Source organism: Cyphomyrmex costatus, unplaced genomic scaffold (genome assembly GCF_001594065.2).
Source record: "Cyphomyrmex costatus isolate MS0001 unplaced genomic scaffold, Ccosl1.0 scaffold740, whole genome shotgun sequence".
Taxonomy (NCBI): domain Eukaryota; kingdom Metazoa; phylum Arthropoda; class Insecta; order Hymenoptera; family Formicidae; genus Cyphomyrmex; species Cyphomyrmex costatus.
Window position 1 is genome coordinate 63540 of NW_017280312.1, and position 12408 is coordinate 75947.

The 12408-nt window shown below is 31.9% G+C and overlaps 1 protein-coding gene across 1 annotated transcript in view; it reads left to right on the plus strand.

Annotated features, from left to right (window-relative positions):
- Positions 1-600: 600 nt before the first annotated feature.
- Positions 601-12408, plus strand: part of LOC108780784 (uncharacterized) — a 27845-nt gene continuing 16037 nt past the window's right edge. The window contains exon 1 of the mRNA XM_018548599.1: positions 601-676. Within this exon, the coding sequence (XP_018404101.1) occupies positions 601-676 (76 nt within the window). The remainder of the gene's footprint in view (positions 677-12408) is intronic.

Genomic DNA, 12408 nt, shown 5'->3' on the forward strand with positions numbered 1-12408 from the left:
TGGGGTTATCGTAGAATATCCACTTCTCATCTCCAGTCACAATCCGATGAAAAAAAAACTTTTTTTTATTGCCTTTAAATCAGCTACTCGCAAGTGAAAAATCGCCTTTCAACGTCTCTCGGTTTCAGTTCATAAGGCACCTAATTTCCTTGTTTTTGAATCATTCCCATGGCTCTCAATCGTACAGAAACGGCTTGTTGAGTTACTCTCAATGATTCTGCAAACTCCTTTTGCGTTTGACTCTGATCTTCTTCGAGTAATGCCTCTAATTCTTTGTCTTCTAATTTTTTTGGCTGTCCAGAGCGAGACTTGTCTTCAACGCTGAAATCTCCATCCTTGAAACGTCGAAACCATTCCCTATACATGATTTATCAGTTGGAGCAGTGTTACCATAAACTTCGACAAGTATTCGATGGGTTTCAGCTGCACTTTTCTTCTAATTAAAGCAGAAACTTAAAACCTCCGGCAAATGCTGCTTGGTTAACACAAAATTCGACATTTCAAACACAGTAAAGTCAAGGTTTGTAAACTCAAAGCGATATAAACTGAATTATTAGCAGAGGTCTGATCTCTCTGAAACCGCCAAAATCAGCTGTCACTATGAATCATTTACAACAGCCGGAGCCATCTTTTGGAAAACGAACCGAATTAATTTGTACTTCCAATACAATGAAACGTAAATATCTTCCTATTCCTATCCAAATGGTTTCGTTCTTCTTTAAAAAAATTATATCACAATTAATTCAAACACATTTATTCTTCTAACCAAAAGGCTATAGCAGAATAGGAATGGTAAAAGTGCCCTCTCCTAAAAAGTCGAGTTGACATAGACCATTCGAAAGGTAATCAAAAAATATGTCGATAGCTAAAATTTCAAGTCCTTAGACCCTTCTATAACGGTAGGAGGCCTAAAAACGTGTTTTTCTGATATTATTTTCTTCTGACGAGTCTTTACATCAGAGAGTCTTGTAAAAAATCATAGAGGTGGGGTTTTTACCTACAAATAACAACAATTTTTTGCAAGACATATAACCTCAAAATTGGGTCCGAAAAAAATTATTGAACTTTTCAATCAGTGTTTTTATATCCTGTTTTCGAAGGTACTAGATTTGAAATATGTTTTTTTTACGTATTTTTTTCCGGTCTTTACGATGACACTACTTATTTTCAAAAAAAATGGTGGCACACCCGAATTTTAGCTAAAAACTGTTAATTTTTGCGTTTTTTGTGTTTTTTATTGGATTATATTACATTTGGATGACTCAAAATAACATTTTTTTTCGTATTTTTTTACGCCCCATATAATGCTGAAGTCAGATATGTGACATTTTTGCTGCACACCTCAGCATATGCCAAAAACGGATTTTTTTTAAGGTTACGGAACGCTTTTATCAAGTTATACAGCCTAGCGGAAAGAAGGAAACAATGTTTTTAGTATTTTTTATGCTCCGACAATTTTTCAATCATATTTGTAATATTTTTAGCTGCGTGCCAACGGTATCTGCCAAAAACGGATCTATTTTGAAGTTATGTAATGTTTTTATTGAGTTATGTTACTGTTACAAGTTCAAAACGGTATGGAAAAAACGATTTTTTATTTGCTTCCCCAATTTTTATTGATAAATTAATATCACCATTCGATTCCTTTTATTTTTGTAAAAAACTTTTGTGAAAAACTATTAAAAAAGTATTAGAAGAAAAATGCGCTCTATTAGTTAAGCGCACAACTGCAAATGAAACGTGCGTGCTATGAGAATGCTTATTGATTAAGGGGATTCCAGTCGGCTCAGTCGATAAAGTAGTAATCTACGCTAAAAAACTTAAATTAAAAATGACTGAGTCGACTTTTCGAAATTCGGGCTCTGTACTAAAAATTGTAAGCAATATGTATATACATGTATGATTTCCTAAAAAATATGAAACACAGATTATTTACTTTGGAATTTTTGAAAAGGTCGTATACAGTGGTTAGAATTACTTTTGAATTGCTTTCAATTGCTTTTCAATTGCTTTCTTGAAGGTTGTAGCATATATTAATGTAAGTATCATGAAAACTTCACACTAAATAATCTGAATAACTTATCTCATGTAACTTGAAAAATTATTCGCGATATTTTTATTACAGAAAGCGGTTATATGTATTCCAATTCTTAAATGAATATTCTTGGTTATGACGTAAGTAGCGATAATTATTGTTAGTGTTATTATACCGCAAGTGACATAGATACATAACATCATAAAACATCTTTTTTACATCAGAATTCGTATAAGATATGGCATCTTCTAAAGAAAATTCCAAAGTAAATAATCTATGTTTCATATTTTTTAGGAAATCATACATGTATATACATATTGCTTACAATTTTTAGTACAGAGCCCGAATTTCGAAAAGTCGACTCAGTCATTTTTAATTTAAGTTTTTTAGCGTAGATTACTACTTTATCGACTGAGCCGACTGGAATCCCCTTAATCAATAAGCATTCTCATAGCACGCACGTTTCATTTGCTGTTGTGCGCTTAACTAATAGAGCGCATTTTTCTTCTAATACTTTTTTAATAGTTTTTCACAAAAGTTTTTTACAAAAATAAAAGGAATCGAATGGTGATATTAATTTATCAATAAAAATTGGGGAAGCAAATAAAAAATCGTTTTTTCCATACCGTTTTGAACTTGTAACAGTAACATAACTCAATAAAAACATTACATAACTTCAAAATAAATCCGTTTTTGGCAGATACCGTTGGCACGCAGCTAAAAATATTACAAATATGATTGAAAAATTGTCGGAGCATAAAAAATACTAAAAACATTGTTTCCTTCTTTCCGCTAGGTTGTATAACTTGATAAAAGCGTTCCGTAACCTTAAAAAAAATCCGTTTTTGGCATATGCTGAGGTGTGCAGCAAAAATGTCACATATCTGACTTCAGCATTATATGGGGCGTAAAAAAATACGAAAAAAAATGTTATTTTGAGTCATCCAAATGTAATATAATCCAATAAAAAACACAAAAAACGCAAAAATTAACAGTTTTTAGCTAAAATTCGGGTGTGCCACCATTTTTTTTGAAAATAAGTAGTGTCATCGTAAAGACCGGAAAAAAATACGTAAAAAAAACATATTTCAAATCTAGTACCTTCGAAAACAGGATATAAAAACACTGATTGAAAAGTTCAATAATTTTTTTCGGACCCAATTTTGAGGTTATATGTCTTGCAAAAAATTGTTGTTATTTGTAGGTAAAAACCCCACCTCTATGATTTTTTACAAGACTCTCTGATGTAAAGACTCGTTAGAAGAAAATAATATCAGGAAAACACGTTTTTAGGCCTCCTACCGTTATAGAAGGGTCTAGGGACTTGAAATTTTAGCTATCGACATATTTTTTTATTACCTTTCGAATGGTCTATGTCAACTCGACTTTTTAGGAGAAGGCACTTTTACCATTCTTATTCTGCTATAGCCTTTCATCACAAAAAATTAAAGAAGTAACACACCAAATGAAAAAAAATTATTTAAATAGAAAAATTTTTGGTAAAAATTTTGATTAGGTGACCCTCGCCCAATGACCTTGACCTTGACATATGTTGTCAAGGTCATGACCCTGAGTAACTTCCAACAGGTTTTAGCCGTCGCTTGTCCTTCGTTAAAAAGTTAATAATCATAGTTTTAAAATTAACATATGATATATAATACATGTAAGATATTAAGTACTATTCTACACCTTTTCCCTGTTCAGGAACGTTAAACTTTTCACGCGAGGTAACTTTCACCCCCCTTCCCCTCTTGCCAAGGGGCACACGACTTCCATGATTGTACTGTTGGGGGAGACCTCTATCGACGGGGCGGGTGCAGGAAGGGGGCGGGCCGTAAGTCCCGGTCAAGGTCAAGGTGATTGGGGGAGGGTCCCCTAATCGGACTTTTACCAAATTTTTTATGTAAAAACACTGGCACTGCTAGTTCTTAATGTCGATGTAATAACATCATATTAAAAATATGGATGTGACATTTAGAATAAAAATGGTAAGAAACATTCTCCCACAAGAGTGAAATTAAAGTATGTAATGCGTATGTAATGCATATGTATTTATGCGAGTGAGTTGTATTCGATCCCGATATAATAATGTCATAAAAAAAATATGAATATGGCATTTAGTACAAGAGATTAGAAATATTTCTACGAGAGTTAAAATATGCAGTGTGTATGTACAGGGTAATTCAAAATAACCTTTTGTCCTTAAACAGTCATATTTCTAGCGGTATTCTGAGACAATTTTTCCTTTGGTAAAAATTTATATCTATAAAATTTATAGAGGAAAAAATTGTCACCATTTACTTAAAACGGATTAAGATGTTTCATCGTGGGAGAAATCAGCAGATAGTCGTTACAGAATAATACATGAGTATACACGTTCAAACTTGTTTTACACGTTATCAACATGTTCTCTCTCTCTCCCCCCTCCCACCCTCCTCTCTCTCCCTCTCTTCCTCCCTCCTCTCTCTCCTCTCTCTCCCTCCCTCTTGCCTTTCTCTCCCTTCCTCTCCCTCTCCCTCTCTCTCTCGTTCGCATTCTTACAAACACAACACACATACACATACACACTTTAAGTGCGCTCAATAATTTTAACTAGAAAATAATATTTAAATAATCTGATAACTGCGTAAAATTTTACATTTTTTAAAGTAAAAGAAATTTGCGATTTGCAATTACTTACGTCGACTTCGCACTATTATTTTGTCTGACTTTACATTTGTATAAAAAATTCTTTAATAGTTAGTTTTTACTAAAACCATAAAAAACAAGATGACAAATGCTTTGATATTATTTTCAAGTTAAAGTTAGTATAATTAATGTAGATAACTGAGTGAATAAATAGATGCGTAAGAATGTGTGTGCGTGCGCGCGCGCGTATATGTGTGTGTGCGTGTGCGTGTACGAGATAGCAAAGAGAAAGAATTGGAATGTATACTCTAGGCGTGTGTGCTGTTAAGCCTGACAGGCTCCGTAAGTACCCGCATGCCTCAGTAGGCGGGCCGCCTCTGGTTACCTTCCTACTCGATTTATGATACGTTAATTATTTCTTTTTATAATTCAAAGACTAAGCTTCGGATGAATTTTTGCCAAAGGAAAAATCGTCTCAGAATACCACCAGCAATATGTCTCTTTAAGAACAAAAGGTTATTTTTATCACCTTGTATATTCTCGTATGATATACTATGTGAGTGAATTAGATAAAAAGAAATAAACAGCTGTATTTCTATTAAATATAACATTCAGAATATATTCCCGTGTAGTATATATGATACAAGTGAATTATATAAAAGGAAATAAACATTAACCTGCATTTTTATGAAATGTAACATTCAGAATGTGTTTACAATTATTTTGAAATTATCATTACTTTTTTACATATATTTTTATTAATTATTATACCTTTTAAATAGTTTTCATAGTTTTTCTTATTCGATCAAGCAGTTCCAAGTGCTTTTACATAAAAACTTTTTCTATTTAAACAAATTTTTTTCATACTGTTACTTCTTTAATTTTGTGTGGTGACATTTGAAATGAATAAAACAATGCAATTTTATGATATAGTAATATTTGGAAGAAAGATTAAATAACTAATTACTACAACTTTGGTTGGAAGAATAAATGTGTTTGAATTAATTATGTGTATTGGAATTATGATATAATTTTTTTAAAGAAGAATCAAACCACTTCGATTGGAATAGATCTTTCATAAGAATACAAAGACATATAAACGATAACGACTCCTTTTATCTCCTTATGTGGAGCATAGGACGTCTATAGACCTCTTTTGTCCGAGGCCTATATTCGTTTCTCGAATCAGATTGTTTTTCGGATTTGTGGGTGATTGGTCCACAGAATCCTACCTCAGTCAGATATTAGAAACAAATATCTACTGATATGTATACTGATGTATAGGACCTACAGTTTAACGCCGAATCCGAACGGCGCTGATGATCATAGATCTTTTGATCACCAGATGGAGCCATTTTTTGGCTCAACGCGAAAAATCGCGTTTGGGCGCACGTGGGATTGAACTCGGGTCTACAAATCGCGAGTCAATCGCACAGAGCGGTGAGCCACTCGACGCTATACAAAGACATATACTTAGGTTTTATTGTACATGAAGGTAAAAATAGTATTACATGGGTTTTACTTTTTAATTTAGTCGAATATAGAATTTAACTTGGCGCCGATTGTTGATATCAAATCTTTCATACAAATGATATTCTACTCTAAACTGCAAATGTAATTAGTCAATCCCACAGTCGATTAAGTAATTGTAAATTATTATCAAGATTACTCAGAATATAAAATTTTTAAGTTCTTTTTATAATCCTGTACAAAAAGATGTTGTAATAAAAGTTGTTATTACAAAAAAAACGAAAAATAATACATTATTTCATAAGATACATATATTGTATATACATACAAAACTGTCGTCAGAAGCCACAAATTTCGAAGATCAATTTGAAAAAATAGCGTTTATCGAATAATTACTTCACGAAGATATTCTAATGTTCGTGAATCAAGTTGAGTAAGATTGATTAGATTTTATTTCTTATTGAGTTTTAAATTTTATTCACAAGTAATTTTTACAAGTAATTTTTACAAAAATGAAATGAACAAACATAAATATGTAATATATTTGTAGATATCTATGCAATATGAACGATTAATGATCAATCATATGTTGCATATTTCAAAATAAAAATTGTTTTAGCTTCAAGAATAAATCAAATGTAAATATTGTACTTATAAGAATCTTCGCGATTATTTGTACGTATCTATCATAATATATTTATAAGACGATAAGATAGTTAGATTAGATAATTCATAGATAATTAGTAGATAATTCACAAATAATTGAAATATACTCTCTTACTGATAAAACTGTATTTGTTTTAGGTATATATTTTATATTAATTATATATATATCTATTAGGGTGGCACTTAGGACCAAAATTTTTCTTGACGCCCCCCAAATCGACTCCAAAAAATTCAAAAAAAATCACTGAATTTTTGCAGATTTTTATCTTCACTCCTAATGGCCCCCCCAGAGCCCCGTAAATTAACATTGTTTTTACATAAGAAAAAAATTTTTTTCAGTATTTCTACTGGCATTTTTAACGCAGTCGGTCTAAAAATCTACCAAGTGAGATATCTTTTCTTGGATGATTTCCGAGTGCAATGAGCCTAGTCCGAGCAAAAACGATCCATTTCCGGCCGAGTTATTCCACTTTGAACTTTAATAATTTTTCACCCAAAAAATGAGAAGAACCTAAAATCTCTCAATAAAATTACAATAGCTCTGTTAGAATGCATTCTAAAATTATGAACCATTGAATTTCGAATTCCTTATAGTTTTCCGATTAAAATGACCACCTTATAAGTTAAAAACGACAATTTTTAGCTGAGTAGTAGCATTTTTTATGAAGAAATTTTTTTTAGCTAAAATCTGGTAAAGGAAATAAATTTTTAGTTTATTCACTACAACTCGAAAAAAAAAATCCGACGATATTACACCATAGACGAACGTTTTACCCACCTTTTTCCGGTTTGAATTGCCTACTTATTGACCTAGGAAAAAAAAATTCTGACATAGAAGAGGTCGTTCGATTTTTTTTTCTCTTAAACGCATGAAATCTAGAAACAGTCATTTTAATTTATTTTTATCGTTTAAGGTTCGTTTATAAAATTGAGTTATCCAGCTCGCATTTTACGGAATATCATGAGAAAGTCTCAAACTGGTACAGAAAATAAAATTATTACAGTTAAAGAAATATGCGAGCCTTAAACGATAAAAATAAATTAAAATGACTGTTTCTAGATTTCATGCGTTTAAGAGAAAAAAAAATCGAACGACCTCTTCTATGTTAGAATTTTTTTTTCCTAGGTCAATAAGTAGGCAATTCAAACCGGAAAAAGGTAGGTAAAACGTTCGTCTATGGTGTAATATCGTCGGATTTTTTTTCGGAGTTGTAGTGAATAAACTAAAAATTTATTTCCTTTACCAGATTTTAGCTAAAAAAAAATTCTTCATAAAAAATGCTACTACTCAGCTAAAAATTGTCGTTTTTAACTTATAAGGTGGTCATTTTAATCGGAAAACTATAAGGAATTCGAAATTCAATGGTTCATAATTTTAACACTCGGAAATCATCCAAGAAAAGATATCTCACTTGGTAGATTTTTAGACCGACTGCGTTAAAAATGCCAGTAGAAATACTGAAAAAAATTTTTTTCTTATGTAAAAACAATGTTAATTTACGGGGCTCTGGGGGGGGGGCCATTAAGAGTGAAGATAAAAATCTGCAAAAATTCAGTGATTTTTTTTGAATTTTTTGGAGTCGATTTGGGGGGCGTCAAGAAAAATTTTGGTCCTAAGTGCCACCCTAATATCTATATATTAAGGAAATGCACGATTGAAGCCACAACGTCAAAATGTCAAATTACGATATCAAAATGCTGAATACACTGCAATGATGTATTCAAAGCACCCGGTATAGGACCAATGTAGCTAATACATAGGATTAATTACTGAACGCATCCTTGTGCCATATGTAAATTCGGTTTATCGATTCACACGGGATCAGGAACTTTCTCACAGAATGATCCAAGGAAGAATATATTTCTTCCTCCTCTTTCTTCTCCACCTTCTCTTTCTCCACCTCTTCCGTCTCCTCTTTTTCTCCTCTTGCTCTCTTTCCCCTTTGAGACCCTGATGCGAGCCTTTGTCCTGGACGATGTTAGCGCCTCGGTCAACACGGTGCTATACGAGAATCCCTCCCTCGGAATAGCGCGCCAGTAAATCCCCTATAAACCTATAGAGGTAACATGATTCAGCGTGGTATAGGTCAGATTTAAGCCGCCTTTGATATTTAAATCGGGACCATGTGGGACCAAAGAGAGGAAAGGGAAAACTAAAGAAGGGGGAAGGGGAGGGAGGGAGGGAGGGAGAGAGGGAGAGAGAGAAAGGGGGAGAGAGAGAGAGAGAGAGAGAGAGAGAGAGAGAGAGAGAGAGAGAGAGAGAGAGAGAGAGAGAGAGAGAGAGAGAGAGAGAGAGAGAGAGGATAACATAGAAATTTGCACGTGCTGCTCTTTTGTCAGTAGACCGACTTCTCTCTCTCGCTCTTCATATTCATTCTATTCGGTTCGTTTCGAACACCCCCTACTTCACGTTTGTGGACATGTGAACGTTTTAGAGAAATAAAAGTATTCCGCGCCGTACAGAATTTATGCACAAATTTGGCCTCCCTCCTATGTACTTCTTTTCTCTTTTTCGACAACGATGACGACAAAGAACTGCGCGCGCAATAATTTGCACTTCTCACAAATTTGTCATGGGAATTATCATTTCGACAAGTATCGAGATACGTCGGTGCCTTTAGGCCTTAAAGAATTAAAAATTCAAAGCATTTTAACTAGAGTTGCGTTTTCTTTAATGATCGATATTAAGAATTTTTAACCGATGAAGAACTAATGAGAACAGGTCAAGTAATGGCTCATGTAATGGTCTAGCTAAATCTTAAGCAATTTAACTTGTGATATTACGACAGTAAATTAGTAGAGCTTACATTTCAAATTTGAAAAATAATTCGAAGTGTTGACTTTTTGATTATCGCACTTTAATACTTTTGTGAACAGAATAATGAGATAAATCAAATAGTGTAAAAAAAACACATAGTTGCGTATTTAAAAAATTATCCATTTTGTATATATATCTTTTTTAAAGCAACTATGTGTTTTCTTTACACCATTTGATTTATCTCATTATTCTGTTCACAAAAGTATTAAGGTACGATAATCAAAAAGTCAACAGTTTACGAGTTATTTAATATTTTGTGTCAATATGTATCAAAATAAAGTGTAAAATATCTCGAAAATTATTGGTTTTTTTTGGTATCTCTACCTTAATACTTTTATATGCAAAATAATTAGAGGAATCACGTTATCTAAAAAAAATTACATAATTCCATTTAAAAAAGTGGAGGTGACCTTCATATCTTTTTAGCGCCTCCACCAAAAAAACAATTATTGACATCACATTATGTGCCCCTCGAAACCAAGCAACTTTTGTTTGACACTTTTTCTTCTATTGTCAAAAACAAGCGAGTTATTCAGATGACCTGTTTTAATTGTCCCTCCCTGTATATTCTATTTTTACTCTAAATCAATGCCTGAATGTTTATTTTCAGTAAAAAAATTGTTTTTCTAAAAGAATATTTATTTGTTAGACAAAATTGATAGAGCTGAAGGTGCGATACACGCTATATTAGAAGAAAGTTATTTAACATTATATATATTTTTTTATTAAGTAGTTTTTTTACATTAAATAGTACAACAAAATAAAAAAATACATATTTTAATTCAATTTTTCCAATTTGTCCCGTGTTAAAAATTACTCATATTCATGTGCTCTAATAATTCAACTTTTTGTAGAATTCAGAGTTCTAGTATTTTTTTTTTTCAAAACTTCATATCTAAACTACAAAGCTATACAGTTATTCCTTTATATGCATCTATTATGAAAAGTTATAATTTTTTAAATCAAATGCCATTTTTTTACATTCTATTAATCTTTTGATAATTATAAATTATACTACATTTTAATATTTTCCAAAATGAAGTTTTAATATTTATAAAAAATTAATAAATCAATAATATAATTGAATTATAGACTCTTATATGTTTCAAAAACAATACAAAAAATTTAAGTAAATACAAAGGCTATTAAGAGTCAACGCTGTTAGCAGTGCGTAAAAATATAATCTTAAAATCTATAACATAGATATTATGTCGAACGTTTCGATCCTTCGTTTCGGATCATCATCAGCGACAATATAATATAAAATTAAAAAATTACTCAGAGTTGCAAACAATGATTTAATATTTATTCTAGATAGTTGAAAGTATGTTAGTGAATTTTTTGAGATTTTTTCAATCATTCTGAATAGGTGAAAAAACGAACGAATTCTAGTGACCCAAGTTCGTACGAATGAGGCACCAAATTGTAGCTAGTACCGTAAGGGTTAATAATTAGTTGTTTATTGCTTTAAAAGCTCACGATCCTATATAAAATTTAATATTAAGTGCTAATAATAAGTATGTGTGAATTTTTATATGCTACATATGTAGTCCCCCCATAATTGCGCGCTGAAACATTCAGACATATAACGCATAAATACTACAGTAGTATTATAATATCACCGATAAATACTTGATTAATTCCAAATTAAATATAAAGATGATAATTTAAAATTCCGTAAATAAATTGTATCTTAATAATTTATTCTTTATGTTACGAAAAATATCACAATGTTTTTTTGGCGTTTTGTCCCGGCTTTCCATTACTGGACTCATCAGTAAGGTATTGTAATGGAAGCCTACCTTATACGCCTGTGTTCGATGTTAAGTCGAGGTACTATATGAAGAATTATACGTGTGTCAAAACACTCGCGAGAAATTGAGAATAACTATAGACCTCTGAAGGCGAGTCGACGAAGTGATATTTTTCGCAATATTTATTTTAAGGAATAGCGTCTTTTGCGGCTACACGTAATAATAATATTAACTAATTTTTGTACCGACCGTAAATTGTCAAACAAACAAGGAAAGAATTACCGCCTATAACGGTCAAAGCTGGATATAGTTATTCTCAATTTCTCGCAAGTGCTTTGATACACGTATAATTCTTCATATAGTACCTCGACTTAACATCTAACACAGGCGTATAAGGTAGACTTCCATTACAATACCTTACTGATGAGTCCAGTAATGGAAAGCCGGGACAAAACGCCAAAAAAACATTGTGATATTTTTCGTAACATAAAGAATAAATTATTAAGATACAATTTATTTACGGAATTTTAAATTATCATCTTTATATTTAATTTGGAATTAATCAAGTATTTATCGGTGATATTATAATACTACTGTAGTATTTATGCGTTATATGTCTGAATGTTTCAGCGCGCAATTATGAGGGGACTACATATGTAGCATATAAAAATTTACACATACTTATTATTAGCACTTTGATCCAGTTTTGACCGTTATAGGCGGTAATTCTTTCCTTGTTTGTTTGACAATTTACGGTCGGTACAAAAATTAGTTAATATTTTAATATTAAGATTTTTTTTTATCACACTCCAGTGATCAAGCGACGCGGTAGCGTCGCGACGCCAAGTGCATAAAATAAAAATATAACCGTTTGACATGATGACATGATACTTGATGCGTGTATATGTTCATGTCGATGTCAAATTCACGACGCTACCACTAGCTTTATCTCGAGTTTTCACATCTTGAAACTTTAGATTAAAATTACTCAGAATTTAAAAGCACAATCAAAAATCTAAAAACACTTTTATTATATA